The sequence below is a fragment of the Rhea americana genome, unplaced genomic scaffold, assembly GCF_003343005.1.
Source record: "Rhea americana isolate MKP2758 unplaced genomic scaffold, rheAme1 scaffold_131, whole genome shotgun sequence".
In the NCBI taxonomy this organism is placed as follows: Eukaryota; Metazoa; Chordata; class Aves; order Rheiformes; family Rheidae; genus Rhea; species Rhea americana.
Genome location: NW_028185384.1, coordinates 2,345,637 through 2,361,648, shown reverse-complemented (window position 1 = coordinate 2,361,648; position 16,012 = coordinate 2,345,637). Strand labels below are relative to the sequence as shown.

The following is a 16,012-nucleotide window of genomic DNA, read 5'->3' as shown; positions in this document are numbered from 1 at the left end:
TACATCCAGTGATTCTATACATGTAGTAGGCACCATCACAACTACTACATGCAAATAGTAAGTATTAGGAAGTACTGTAATACCTGACTTTGTTTAAAATGGAAACATCTAGATAATATTCTTTTACTAAAACATTTAAAAAGTGTATCTTGAGAAAAATGAAAGTGATCTTTTCCCATCTAGACTACAAAAAGTCAAATATTAGATAGCACAAACAGTATTCAAAAAGATATCAAAACTAAAATTCCATATGGATAGAAGTACCCATCTTGAAAATGTAGATGTTAAATCACTACATGCTGTGCCTAAAATAGCATCACCAATGCTTTGGTGCAAAACAGAAAAAGCTTTGTAGCCAACATCAAATTAAATTAAATTGAAATCACAACRTAACAGCTGTTGAAATAGTTCCCCAAACCCCTATTCTCCTCTTAGAAAAGCTACAAAATTAGCAGCGGAACTATTTAACAATATGTTTCAATCTGCTACATTCAATTTTAAGTGTTATAGAGAGAAACCTACCTTCCAGACCAAGTCCAAGTGTCTAAATTCAGGCAGTGCAAATCATTCATTCTAGTTTGCTAAAACAAATAATAAAATCCCAGTTTTGTTACATTAAGCAAATGTTAAGCAAAGTATTTCAGTGAGACCTTCCTAAGAAAGAACATTTAAGTAATATTATTTTTTAAAAAAAATTTACCCCTGTGCCTTTGTCCTGTGTGGCAGATGAAAAACATTTCCTTTCTATAAAAGCACACAATTCTCCGAAAATAACCTGTCAGGAACATTTCTAGTAATGTAATGGCAGTACGGAGCTGATTTTATTCTTTTAATAGTGGTTTAACAGTCAAGAACTACGTGATATTCAGTTCTTGCAATGGTAATTTAATTCTCATCCATAGAACTTGTGGTGAGTAATTGCAGAAGAATAGGCTGTATATAGTTCAATGCACTATTTTTCTGTGCATTCTGATCAGACCTATGCATCTTCCTTCCTGTCTGATCATCCTTATTCCTTGAGATGTTTTGGTATGTACTGTACTTGGTACATAACATCCCACAAAAAAGTTCCTCACATCTGTGTTTTTCTCTCTTTTCAGGATATCAAGCCCTTACACAGTTACTACTAAAAACGACAAGGTTTTATGATTCTTCAACATTTGCCATAAAAATAATAAAATTTATCACAAAATGGTTGAGGCTGGAAGGGACCTCTGGAGATCACCTAGTCCAACCCTTCTATTCAAGCCTTCACTTTATCAGTAATAACAATGAAAACAAAATCAATACACTTGCATATCTATATGTGTTTCGAAATGAAGAAAGTAATTGCCTTGGAGACAAATGTGTGTATGTGTGTGTGGGGGAAGAATATAAGCAAGAATTTCTTTGCTTTAGAATGCAGTAACATTTTCAATGACTCACAACACACTTGACTGATTTTTGTGATTCTCCTAGGTACTACAAACCATCTGAGAAGTAGGGAAATATATCTTGCCTTACCTTACAATTTCTTTTCTCCTAGAATAGTCCATAGATCTATTAGAATGACCCTTTCTCCAGCTTGCAGATCCTTCGAGGCAGAAACTAGACCTGTCATTTAAKTCAGGCTAGTAGTTTCACCCCTGAGAAACCCAGCCAGTTAGCAAGTTTGAGAGACTTCCAACACTGTTCATCAGAGCTATGGAAAGTCTCTCAGGGTATTTCAGGAAATAGCAAGGTTTTCAGGACGTCTGTCGCCTCCTCTGATGTGCCAGCCCTTTTCTGTCCTAGGGAATATAATGTTAGCTAGCATTTTGCAAAATGCCTTTACAGAAGCCAATAGGCTAAAGGAAAGCAGCCTTTAAGAGATTTTATGTATTGYCTGAGAAACTTCATCCCATCAAGAGGGTGAATATAACGATAAAAGGTGGTCCAGCTGACAGCTAGTGGAACAGATCTGTCTGTGATAAGTCTATCCAATTTCCTGCCCCTTCATATGACTTTGAAGGAGATGAGAAACAAATTAGACAAGAAAAAGCAAACTGTGATTACTGAGTATTTTCTGCTCTAAACAGCTAGTCACTTGAGGGTAGGGTAGGAAAAAATACCACCTTGGCCTCCAGAACTGAAAATATTTAATCATCTCAGAATAATACAGTTTGATACAGAGGGTATCTCTTAATGAAGGGAAGAAAGTTGCTGTTATGTTGAAAATCAAGGTTTCAAGATGAATTTGTTCAAGACCTCCTAGCTGACTTTCCTCTCTTTAAAAACTAGGTATTAGGCAGAAGACAATAGATCTTTTGACTTTGTGTTCCCTGGGAAACCAATGTACTATCATCTTCATATTCTAATGTTTCAACAGACTGACAGACGCATAGTTACACCAATTTCATCTTCAATTTGAAATACAACATCAGTTGGACATTTGTGTCTACAACTCAATCTTTTAACATAGATTTAACAAATCAAAATGTCTTTCTACCCAACCCTTCTTAGGGAAGCTGAAAAATATATGGTCAATTTACAGAATGCTCACTTACAATATGCAAAGTTTTCTTGCATTTTTTCTACATCTCTAAATTCTACTTACTATATTTCATCACATAGCTAATAATTCTAAAGTGATTCTTAAGCCTCATAAGAGGATTTGCAATTTCCTTTGAGCTACAAGAAGTCCTTACACTCCTTCCACATTTATCTATATCTTGTTCCTTTATTGGCAACCTAGAGAACATTAACCAGGATCTGCTTTGTCTCAGGACTAGCCTTCTAGCACAATGAAAGGCATTAAGGGTGATGTGACATAATTACAGATCACCACTGTTACAGCAAACTCTATGCAACTCTTCATTCTGAGATTTATATTCAAACAGCTATTACAATTCAAATCTTTGTAAAAGACAGACTGCAGTTCAATGTATCTTCTGATCTTCTGTGATAGAAAGGATAACAAGAAATATAAACATGCATACATTAAAGCATCAGATGCAAAGAGCTGCTGGAGAGACTTTATTACTTTATCATTCGTTACATGAAAACTTTCCACTTAAATCAGACACGAGACTTGCATCAACTTTCGGACTAATTCTCCTTCCTTCCCACTTCCTCCCATTTCTGTTTTTCAGGGGCTTACCTGAGGAACAGAGTCCACATAACACTTCTGAGCCTGTTTTCAAATGATTCCTGGTACAATTGATTTTGATCATCATCWTCTTCTTTTACCAGCTCTAGCTCCAAGTTTGGAAAAAGGTGCCCTTTCCTCCCAGAAAGATGAATAGGAGAAGCCTCATGACACTTCCTGGCCCTTTCTGGTTCCTTGTAGAGCCTTTTCCCTGGGAAGATTTGTATTATGGTGAACTAGAAGGAGAAGGAGGAGCAGAGCAACTCCGTACTTGCTCCTTAATTTATGGAGAAAAGCAAGACTTCATCCTTTGGGGAGGAGTTACTCCTGCTGCCAGGAAATGTAGTCTTTCTGATGTCTTTACCTTTCCTTTCATGATTATATTAGCTCCTCAAACCCTACTGCATGTTCCCTAAGCTTAATGAATCTCTTTCCATTTATTTCTAGGATAAAAAGTGAATCCGTAATAGGGTATCACTAAACGGAAAATTACACTTGCTGCTCTCCTGCAAAATTAAGTATAGCTTTCCAAAATTTCACTCTTTCCTGATATTGTTTCTCAAGTGGTTTCACTAAAATTTAGCAAATGGTTATTAAGGAAGCAGATGCTACCTGAGGAAGATAAAAATATTTTAAGATCATAGCCTTCTTGTATTCCTGAATCCTGTAGGCAATGGGACAGCATTAAATTGAAGCCAGAGAGCTTAAGACATATCAAATCATGCAACAGCACAATTGAAAAAAAATCACAAGTGAGCTCCARTTTACTAATATATTCACTCCAGGTAGCAGAATCTGTGTGGAAATCATAGCTTGGGTAACAGAGCAGTTTAACTGCAATAGGCATGGTACAGCAACTCTAATTAGCTTGAATACAACACACAATGCTATTCCGTTTCTGGTGTGAAGACCTCAGCACCACACAGACATAGTCCTTGCTAAGAGAAAGTCTGATGGAGCCAGGCTTTAAAGGCTGCAAAAGTGGTCAGAAATAGTAGGCGAGGAGGTCCTCAGCTGCATGTTTACTTCTTCACATCTAGGTTTCTCTCCCTCTCAATCTGCAGGCTTGCTAAATGAGAGGCAGGACACAGTTCAGCAGTGGTTAGCAGAGTTCATTTATAAAGCAGACATGGCACAGAAAGCCTATAGCACAGGCATGGGAATTGCTTAGCCTGGCATGGCTAACCCTGACACACAGGATTCTGGCAAGACGAGACACTTTTCTGACTTTTTAATACTCTTATTTTCTTAGTCATTTGCAAGTCAAGTGCRTCCCAACCTAGAGCTCTGAAAGCTACTGTGTGCAGTTCTGTGAGTCAGAAGTGGGGTTTCAGCAACACTTTCACAGATCATCAGCTTGTATGAAAGGCCACATAACAAATCATACAGAATGGTAAGAATAAATAGGACCAGTTTTGGTTATTTTCTTTTCTGATTGTTTTGAAAAAAGTGCGTAGGTAAAAATTTTCTTGCAGCTGTGGGAGGCAATTCAAACTGAATAACTGGCTGGATATTTGATTGTGTGGCCATTCTCAACCTGCCTTGATCAGTATGTCTGGTTTCTGTCTGAGCAAGCAGGAGTAAGCCATTTTGTAACAGAACTGTAGACTTTTCCTGAGAAGAACACTGCATTAGAATGCAGTTTTTACAGCATGAGAGGGAGAATTGAGATAGGGAAGAAAGTAGAGTTCTACGCAATGTTTAATTGCAAGTATTTGAGAACACAAGTAACCTATGTTAGGTTATAGCACCTTTCTAAAATGAAGTTGGCATATGTYCATGGTAGGACATTTCCAAATAAGTCACTTCCTTTTTTTTTCATATAATAAAGCTATAGAAATATRGCACTGAGTGCTTTCAAAAGCTTCTTTGCTGATACTTTTCATAGTAGTAGAGATAGAAAGCATTGAATCTCATCCTCTAGCTAAATACTATCAAAAGCTCTAAATGATTTCTAGGTGAAAAGAGATAAAATCTTAACTTAAAAAAATATGGAAGAGTATACAGCAACTTAAATTAGGAGGTTTTTTACTTGCCTTACAGAATCTCAGTTCCTCACATTCCTGATAAATTTCAGCTCAGAGACATATGAAAATATTACCTTACCTATATTTTTTTGCAATAATTTTAAAAAGAGTTGGTACATATACCAGCCCATCAAGAACCTATTTTAGCAAAAAAAAAAAAAAAAAAAAAAAAAGTCAGCTCTACCTATCATTTATAAAGACTGTCTAGTACTATCTCTATTTTCAGTCATAAGACAAGTATACATATTTTTTGTATTTGGTTGCAGCCTCAGACTTCAATTTTTACATTAATGTTTCAAGAAAGAAGATCTACTTATGGGAACAGGGAGAAAATCTCCTCTAACCAGTGCGAAAAAAATAAATAGGTATTTTGCTGAGAGGTTTTCTTATCTTCTTGCTTCCCAGCAGTAGCCTCAAGTTTGTTAGGGAATCGTCCTTGCCACAGACAAAGGGGGGATGATGCTAGAGGACTGTTAGTGTGTTTTTTTTTTTTTTTTTTTTTTTTTAAGTTAAGAAGGGCTAGGAAAGTAAGAAATTTAAGAGCTAAGATTACATAGCAAGAATCTAGGCTTGTTCTAACCGACTGCATCCTAAAAGGCTCTTACACCGCCTTTGACAATACTAAGATTTAACACACTTAAATACTGCATTGAACGATAGCGTCTTGGATCAGCTACCAAGAAAAACAAATACAAGCCTTACTGTCATGGTAAAGAGCTTATACTGGATGCTCAGAATAGCACTGTTGACAGCAATCTTTATGGGATGCTTCATATGTTCTGTATCAAGGGCACTGAACATGTTGAAAGTAAAGACAGGCTGTGAACTTGGCATTCAGAGAGCAGAGGAGAGATTTAATGGGACAAAAATGACCTGTAACTGCAGCCACCTGTGTTATCAAAATAACATGCTGCAGCATCCTGTACTGGTTTGAATGTATGGAGACTGATAGCTTTATATCCAGATATTATGGTCACGTGTTGTTTTTCCAGAGGCCCATATTTCAGTCGTTTATATGCCAAAGATGACAAAATTTTAAGATCATAGTCAACTGAACTCTGGTATTTCCTATTTTTCAGAACTTCATTTTGCAATTCTAATGCACTTGCAAACATAAAATACTGTATCCAATCAGCTATTCTGAACTTCAGTTCCCAGAAGGTAAATACCAAGATATCAGAGATGTGTGTGTGAGAAATGACTGTTCTTACACATTTCCTCTTTCTTTAGGGAAAAAAGTACAAGGTAAAATTCTAGATGTATTTGCTACTTGCTAGCACTTCATTGAGTAGAAAAAAAAAAAGATAAATAAATCTGTTAAGCTGTAGCAAGCACAAAATGCTAGCATCCCATTATTTACTAAAACCTGATCTGTCATCAGGCTTGCTTTTACTCCACTCTCAAAGAAGTAACTCAAACATAACTAATGCATGGTTCAATCACTTTTGTTGTTTATAAACACTTTACAAATAGCCTTCTCCCACGTGGTCATCCGTTTTTTCCTTTTTGGAGCAATGCATGCTTCATGAATAGAGAGAAAAAAAAAAGGAGAGATTCTTTTCATAAGCTATAATTATCCTGGACTCACCATCCTTAAATATATAGGTTATGGTTAAAGACACTTGAGCATTTTCTGTACTGCAAAAATAAATTGCTACAAAAAATAACTGCAAAGAAAATATTACTGACAGTAAAATATCTTAATTAAACACTAACCAGCACTCGTCCTCCGAAGATGTAACCTTTATTTCCCAGCACGGCACATGTATGAGCTGCTCGAGGCTGAGGTGGCTCTCCACCCTGAAAGAACCAATGTAAGATACTTCAGAACATTATCAAAGCATCAGYCAAGGATTAACAGCAAATCAGTAACACAAAGATTGCAAAAGTAAGGCCAACAGGTATCATTATGCCAACAGAACTACAATTTTAAAAGGAAAGAATCTGTACATATGTCTAAGACTCCACTGATATTAGATGATACGCATAGTTGCCAAAGATAGCTTTGACTCAGTTCCCTCATTTACTGACACTTAATGTAGTACCTCTTGGTCTGATTTATTAATGATTTATTCAAGTGAAATCTATTAATTTCTCTTTAACTTCCAAGCATAAAGTTACATTTATGCCTCAGTTATTGTTGGTATGTCCTGTTCAGCTTGATTTCTTCTAAGGTGCAAACTGGTACTAAAGTCTTCTACTGAATTCTTATGTAAACTCACTAGCACTGTATGAGGCTCTGCAGTACGCTACCTATACGCCTTTATGAAATAGAAATGTGTATATTACCATTTTACTGGAAAACCTCTGGGTATATATGCTCCTTTGGAAATTTATTAAAATAAAATAATWATTTGCTGAAGAATACCAGTCCTGTTTATCTTAACAATTAGCATGACCACAAGAATTTTTTTTAGATTTTCAGTATTAACCTTTTAAAGGAATAYAGCAACTGCATACACGTAACATTCAAAGAATGAATGCATAACCCCCTTACACTAAATACATATCTTTACTTCACAAATATTAAAAAAAAATCTGAAAGCCTAAATTAACAATAGAAAGAGTCAGAAAACTTCCTCCCTTGCTGAGTCCGCAAAAGCTCAGTGAAAGAAGGAAGAACCCCCTCAGTCAGACCATAACCTCTCATACTCAACTTGCAGCTATCTATAATAGTTTATCCTGTTTGCAGAGAGTCAACTAAATGACTTCACAACAAATCAACTCAGACAGATAGGGTTCATTAACCTCAGTTTACCAAACGACTCATGTTTCTGCAACATAATCCCGGAAGACCACGTTTCCAGAAGGCCTTTGTTAGGGGTGTGATGAATCATGAATACAGAGCTAGCCTAGGTTAATAATGGCTGAGGTCCAGCTAGGAAACTTTCCAGACTGAAAGCCACAGGAAGGCAGTACAAGGATACCCAAGCAGTTTTTGCAGAATCAAATCTGCAGGACCCAAGTTTGCTTTGTAGGGAGCCTCTGCACACTGTTCCTCAGCACCTGCCTGGTATTCCTATTAAACTGATTTTCTATTTTCTGGAGTACTCTCCAGAAACTCCAGTGACTCTTCTTTCCAATAAGGAAGCACTGGCAGTAACTTTGTATTGCCAACAGTTGTTTTAAAGCTTGAATATGAAGCTTTATTTCTTAGTGCTTTTTTGTCATGATAAGCTATTTAATACTATATCATCTTCTCATCTATACAGATTTCTAATACCTCTCTGAAACATGTCCTTTTTTTTTTTTTTTTTTACTTCAAAACCACCTTACAGCAATGAACACTAGTCTAATAACATCTTGTGTGAGAAGAATTCACGTCATCAGTTTTGAATTTGCCATCCTTCAGATGCATTGAAAATCCTCCTATTTAATGTTTAAAGCTGAGTAATACTAAGCATATTGAAATTACTTCTCCCACCATCGAYTTCTGGAGCTCAGTAACTATTCAAAAGGTAGTAAAATCATAATTTTATCACAATTGTGTCACAAAACAAGACTTAAAAAACACTCACTCTAATTGCTGGTTGAGACCAAGTTTGTGTGTTTGTATCAAAAACGTGAACATCATTATGCCATCCCCAGAATATCTGTCCTTCCTGAAAGAGAAGTTACAAATTTAAAACACATTTATCTTAAAATCATTGTGTTTGTTAAAGAAGAAAAACCTAGGAGTGATGTATCAAAACAGAAAAATAAATCAAAATACTGAGAAACAGAAGCTAACATTGTTCTTAAGTGATGTAGATGCTCAGGTCTAGTTGACATCGAGAGCATGTAGRACTGTTCAGGCTGATGATACTTTTGAAAATGGGCTTTAGACTCCTGTATTAGTCAAGTAGAGTCGACAAATTCTATTTTTTTTGTCAGATACTGAGGAATAAATACTTAGATTGTAAAAAGTAATGCATTTCTCTAGGTCAATATTTAACATTTAATGTAAGGGTCTATATTCTCTTGAGTATCTATTTCTAGTTAATTCTTGTACATGAATACTCTGACTCAAATTAGCCTCTTTTCTAAAAATTGTAAGAAGTCATTATGGGAAACAAGCTAATCCAGACATCTTAAAGTAATAGTATTTATTTTGGATAACAAATAAAAATTAACCAAAACTATCTGACAGCTAGACTTGTGAAGCTATAAATACTCTACTGTTACTTCAAGGAAACTGATTCAAAAATTTTGTGGGACTTTCGTATTTAATTTTAAATATCGCCTTCATATCTGCCTTAACAGTAYTTTGTTTCATTGCACTTGAAGTCTAAAATAAGGTACTTGAAATATACTGAAAAAAGCCCCCAATATCCAATAGCTGAGRCTTCAAATTTAAATACAAAATTCACTTCTGCATTTTTGCTGATGCTACAGATAAAAGAAAAATTAGGAATATTTCATATTTACTGAATATAGTATAAAAGATTACGTTTTGACAATCAAAAGGACAAGCCACTCTGAATAGTAACAACTCTCTTACCCAGAATGCATCATGGACATCAAAACAATCACTTAGTTCATTGTGCTTCCTACAGCCATAGCCACCAAAATATATTAGCCTAAAAGAACAACAATAAAACTCTCTAAGTTCTAAAGCTGTTTTTTAAATAACATTTCAAATGAATAAGCTGTAGCAATTAATTTCAAATTTTGGTTTGCCTACTGTACTTTTAATAACAAAAGCAAATAAAAATATTTCATACAGCATGCTACTACACAGAAAGCCTTACCAAGATGAAGGTAATGTTGTTACACTCTTGAACATGCCTGACAAAAACCCACAGAAGCAAGGAAGCAAGTTTAAGATATCTCAAAGTCCATATACTGTATTCCTCCATCCACAAGCTTATCACAGTCATATTTTCAGACACAAATCTCAAAATGACACATAACATACAAGACAGTGAAATCCCTATGCTTCTACTAGAGTTCTTATCACTTTCCACTGATATTCCTGTGCTTCTGCTGCATATGTTAGCCATACATATTTCTACCGCAAATATTCCCAAGGTTCAGCCCACAGACTGCTTATGAGCCACAAAGCCTTTCTCTAGCTTATAAAGAGATTCTTTTAACTAAGTAATACTGAACATAAGGGTATTGTGTTGCAAGTATTGTTACACACCTCCCAGCCTAATATTCCACCCATGAAATGGCCATCCATAAGTAATGGTTCCTAAAGTTTTGTTTAACTTCAACATTTGAGGATATTTGGTATAGTTGTTAGTGATCTTGGGAGAAGGCAATTTGGGAAATGATGGTGTGGTGAAGGTCATCCCAGACTGACATTCCTAGGGAAACAGAGTTACTGAAAGCATTGTGCAGTATACCAAGACATCCTAATTAGCAAATTCACATCTTGTGAAATTTTATGTTTTACTTTTCAAAAGATGCATAGCTTGTCCCCAGATACTTTTGTTAAGTAAAAAGGTTATGTTAGTTACATTCTGCCACCTGAAATGGCTGACCTTTTCAGTATATAGATTACACAAGAGACTGAATAATTAGTTTTGAATAATCCTGCACTACTAGCTAAGGAGAAGCTGTTCAAATACATGTAATTTCATACATGTTACAGTTAAATTAGAATTACAAAATCAAGATATAGTACTAACACATTATATTTATATTTTATATATATATATATATATATATTTATATTTTGTTGTGTTCACTGTATATCATATTCTTGTTTACAACAGCTTTCATACTAAGTCACCCACGTCACTTGTGACCGGATACGCCATAATATCAAGACATTTTCCATAAAATCTAGAGAAAATAGCTATTTTTAGCTTTTTTTTCTAAATAAGCTCAGCAACTTTTACAACACAGGTGTCTACRCTGAATTGGCCCCTTATATTACATTCACTGAAATGTCCTTGCAGTTGTCAATATTTGTATGTTATTAAAAATCATTGAAAATATATCAAATATACATTTTATTCCAGGAAATAAAAAATCAGTGTCTTTTTACACTGATTTTTTAAACGTGTTAAAATTAAAAACATAAGTAACAGATGCATAATGATTTTAATCTAAAGTCTCAAAGCATTCCAGAAACATTCATTAAACTTCCCAATCCTCTCCTAAAGCAGGCTTATACTTACCACTTTTTTCAGTTTACAGGTGAGAAAACTCAGAAAACAGGCAATTTGTTAAGAGAGTTACACAAAATCACATAGCAAGTCAAGCTAAGAATTAGTTTCACAAATCCCAAACCTATGTTCTCTTCACTTTGTAATACTTCCTCTCTGCAGTTAAGACATATTAAATATTCTTAAGGTGTTACCTGTCCTTATACACCCAGCAGGAAAGCTTGTCACGTGGTGTAGGAGGTTGACCTTTAAAATTTGTAATTTTTTTCCACCTATAGGTTCCATTTTTTGTTCGCAAATTAACATAATACAGCTTAAAAGAAAAAAACAACATTTTCAGTATAAATGATGTTGAAGAATCAAGCACAGATCACCAACGAGTAAGAGCAACCACCACCCCCAGAACACCCTACTTTCTTAAAAAAGAAAAAGACAGCGAAGTTTACAATATAGCATACAGGAAAGGCCTGATTCATCACAAAACACAGTTAAAGCATGAGAACTAGCAGCAAGTTTCCTTCCCTCAGCTTTGTCAAACCAGTACAGTAAAATCCTGCTCCTTCCAGAGTCAACTGAAGTCTTTCAAAAAACATTTGCAAGACCAACAGCTCATTTCAATACTACTATCTTTCAGGAGTTCTGCCCAACCTCATTAGTACATACACACCAAAATCAGTATTGTTTGTGAATAGAGTAATAAACTGATATGTGATTATAGGCTTCATTTCAGTTATTTTCTAGTCTGGACTGTACTCTGACTTCATTTACACTAATTGACAAAATAGCTCATTTCCTCTACTTTGCTACGTACTAATCTTCAGCTATTAGGGAAATTAGCAGCTATATTTTAGCTTTATTTATTACATGACTATATAAGAAAGGAAACCATCAAAGAGTAAAAATAAAACCCAACATACGTGAGATAAATTTAAATTACGTCTGCAAATCTGTTTTTCAACAGCAACAACAAAAATGCAATTAGGAAAGCACTAGCAGTTTTTAGAAATAAGAACAAGGAGTTAACATACTGGGCCTTACTCTGAAGCTATAGGTCAGCGAAAATTCCCAGAAAAATAAATGGAGTTAAATATTAAAACAAAAACTATAAAGTTCTATATCAGCTTAAAATCTTTCAAAAATACGCTTTTTCTACAAAACCAAAGCTTTTCCTTAAATTTCTCCATTCAAATGTAAAGTACACCTGATAAAACAGTAAGAAATTCAGCATTACTATTAATTCAAATACAGTATGTTTCAAAAGAAAAGAATACAATACCCGATTACTGTATCCTTTATCATCAAATCCACCAAATATGTACAGCTTCCCATTAATGCTTGCCCCACAACTTCCTGACATGGAGGTGGGCAACTCTCCTTCCATTAGGTGCATTGTCCTGCAAAATAGCATATATCTCAAGTCTTACAATGCTGCTTCCAAACCTATTAAAAGTAACAAAACCAAAACAGATGTGGTAGTATTTTTTATTTTTAAAGCTTTTATTGGGAACCATAAAAGCTTGCGATGTTCTGGCCATTAATAGCACTAGAAACTACAGTTGATTATTAAGTCAGAGCCTATGGTGTAAYGGTATTTTCACATTAATATTATGCATACAATTAAAAGACATCTTAACTTTCCTGAAGATGAAGCCCATATTAAAAGAGCATCAGAAGGGCTGAAAGAAGAATKATTAAAAAATCTGAAATACTATTAATGTTATCTTAAAAAAAMCCTCTGAAATGAGAAAATGGTATTGCTGCTGTTTTGCTGATTGAAAACTGAAGTAGAAATAAAAGTCAGAAGTATTCACTAATTTTGGTAAAACTCCTACAGTTTCAATAATGGCAGTTTTAGCAATGAGGGCTCTATTCTTCTGCAATTAGAGGTTCCTAACCTTTTCCTTGTTAGTTTCGCTTACAAAACAGAAATTCCCTGTGATACAAATTCTGACATCATGCAATCTCAAGCATTACTTAATTATATAATGAAACTGAATTTCTGCCAAACTCATGAGCCCAAGCATTAGGCCAGGACTACTCTTGGAATTATCACATTTGAAAATAGTTTTCCTAAAATCTTGAATTTTGGCAGAAAACAGGGATCTACAGATATCTATCTGCCTACCTTCACACCTCTCCCTCTCACACACAGAATGTGATTTGTATAGGATTTGCAGCTTGTTTTCGTACCTTTTCTGTAGGGCTGCTAGCCCTCAGTTTCTTTGTGCTGGCACTCCAACTCTTTGCCCCTGCCTTGCTGCTGAATTATCAGCTCACCCAGAGTTTCTTGCCAAAGTTTTCTTCCTCTGCCACTCCAGTTCCTTTTTCTCAGCTTTCCACCCAGTCTGACTCTGAGCCCTCCAACTGGGTCCTCAGCCAAGTCTCCCTCCTCAATTATATATATAGTCTCTCACCACCTTAAAAGCCTAGTTCTAGTTTTCCTTCTCTCTGCTGAATCTAATCCTAACTTCTGGTCCCAGTCTGTTCATTTCCTTCTTTGATGCATYTGCATTTAGATCAGAGGGCTTCATATTGTATCACTTATGACCACTCAGAAGAAAAATACTCCTATAGCTTTCAATTTTGATGCTTGTCCTTGCCCAACCGGAGAGAACTGGAAGTAGCCATTAAAAGAAAAGGCTCTGTATCTCTTAAAAGAGGCCTAAATCACCAATGTGAACGGTGCATGTGTTACCTATGACTCCTGAAAACTGTGCTCATTAACAGTTTCTCAGGGCACTGCTTCCAAACACCTTTGCTTTGGCATGAGCACTGCCATTGGCAGGTCTACCTTCTTTCTCTGCTCTTGCTCTCTCGTTCCTGCTTGTTCCTGTGTCGCACTGTGCACTCAGTTGTACCTATACAACTGTTTGTGCTGTAAAACTAATGCAATCAGGAACTGATCCAGGTTAAAAATAATTCCCCCCGAAAGAAAGGTTATATTTAACCCAGATCATTTTCCTGATGCAATTTCCTGCATGACCATATAAACAGCTGTACCAGTACAACTGTTAAGGGGTGTATCAGTGGTGAAGAACATGGAAGAAAGGGTATGAGGTTTCTTTAGCTAACTCTTTGACCAAAARGAGTAAATATCAAACCACAGTGTAAGTCTGGAATTTGTTCAAAAAGACTAGTAAAGACACGCTGGAACTTCATAGGTAACCATATGAAAACTACTATTTTCAAAGGACAGTGCGTTGGCCAGATGGATGTGGAATTTCATACATACAGTAAGATACCTTCCTGATCTAGTCCATTTTTCCTCCTTTTCCCTCGATTTCAAATTGTTGATTTAAATATAGGATGCAATGAATTTTATATTAATAGGTGGGAGACTTAAAAAAAAAAAAACAGCTGTCACAAACACATTTGAGACTAAATGGATATTACTTTACCAGACTGAAAGCAACTAGTATAACAGAAACCACTGGCAAACTCTATAAAGAAGCATTGTTACCACTGCCCAAAATGCAATATGTAAACACAATAAGATGTAAATATTAAATCGCTGGTGATGTGCAAGAACAGGTTCTCATTTAGCTTAACTTTAAAAAATGAGTTATGTATGCAAATACACTCCTAATAGTTAAGAAATAACAAAAAAAAGATAACTGAAYAGATCAAATGCACCAGTAGCTAGTTTTTAAATATTCATTTTAACGTAAGAGTGACTATAAGGAGACAAAATAAACGTGCAAGTATTTATGCACCTGTCTTAAGAACAGAACCTTAAGCTGGCCATTTAAAACACCCTCTCAGAAAAAAACAATTATATTTAAAGAATTAATGTATTTCTTAGAGGAATTTGCAGGTCTTGTTCCTAAGTCTTCATTATACATCTGCTATTTGAACTCCAAGGAACATGAACAAGAACTCATTTATGTAACTGAAGTAAGTCTTTTCACCAGAGCTAATTGCAATCTACATAAATAAAAACTTTATATATTAATTATATATAAACAATGCAGTTTACCATAACCCGCTATCCATTTCATAGATCCAGAGCTCATCATTAGGCAAATATACTTCATTTTCTTCAATTGACTAAAAAAAAAACAAAAAAAAAATCACAAATGTTTAACTAATTATGCATTATATACCAAAACATGTTACTTAACAACATTAAATAATCTTAAGGAGATAATCTACTAGCGTATAAGTCATACCTCAACATTGTTTCTTGAACCCTTCAAAGTTTAAACAGTCAGCTCAATAACGCCAATATTTTACATTTTATGTTAGAAGTTAAAAAAAACCTCACTTTTTAAGTTACTAAAAATACTGTGTGTTAAGAGTTTTCTTATATTATTGAATCTTGTTGACTGTTAACATCTTTAATTACTCATTTTAAGGTACGAAGATAATAAAAAAAATGAAGTTTGACTTACTAGTAAATCAGAGGGAGGGAGAGAAGTGTTTCAATATTCAAAAAGCAATACAAATATAATACAAGAGCCAACTTGTAATAATAATAAAATAGCACAGGTAAACAGTTAAGTAATCAGGAAACTTGTGCTACTATTACTAACAACTAGCACAACAGTAACTGCAACATGACCAGTGATTAAAAACAAACAAACAACAAATCCCTCTTCTTAGGAGACTGGCAAAGTTGTTKCCCAGATAGACAACAATCCTCCTCTATAAAAATGCTGTTACTAAAGGTTGTTTTTAGTACTGGATGTGATCACTCTGAGCAAATTTTGCTGTACTGTTCTCCTATATAATTCTAAATATATAGCATTAAAGATGACCATTGAAATATTACTTCTCTCTCT

General features: G+C 35.0%; 1 protein-coding gene across 1 annotated transcript in view; it reads right to left on the bottom strand.

Moving 5' to 3' along the window:
* The window catches only part of KLHDC1 (kelch domain containing 1), a 30,882-nt gene that overhangs the window by 11,851 nt on the left and 3,019 nt on the right, over positions 1–16,012 (bottom strand). Inside the window, exons 2-8 of the mRNA XM_085297861.1 lie at positions 15,208–15,278; positions 12,508–12,625; positions 11,426–11,544; positions 9,614–9,692; positions 8,652–8,735; positions 6,850–6,933; positions 523–581 (exon numbers count right to left, since the gene is read on the bottom strand). Of these exons, the coding sequence (XP_085153987.1) occupies positions 523–581; positions 6,850–6,933; positions 8,652–8,735; positions 9,614–9,692; positions 11,426–11,544; positions 12,508–12,625; positions 15,208–15,278 (614 nt within the window). The remainder of the gene's footprint in view (positions 1–522; positions 582–6,849; positions 6,934–8,651; positions 8,736–9,613; positions 9,693–11,425; positions 11,545–12,507; positions 12,626–15,207; positions 15,279–16,012) is intronic.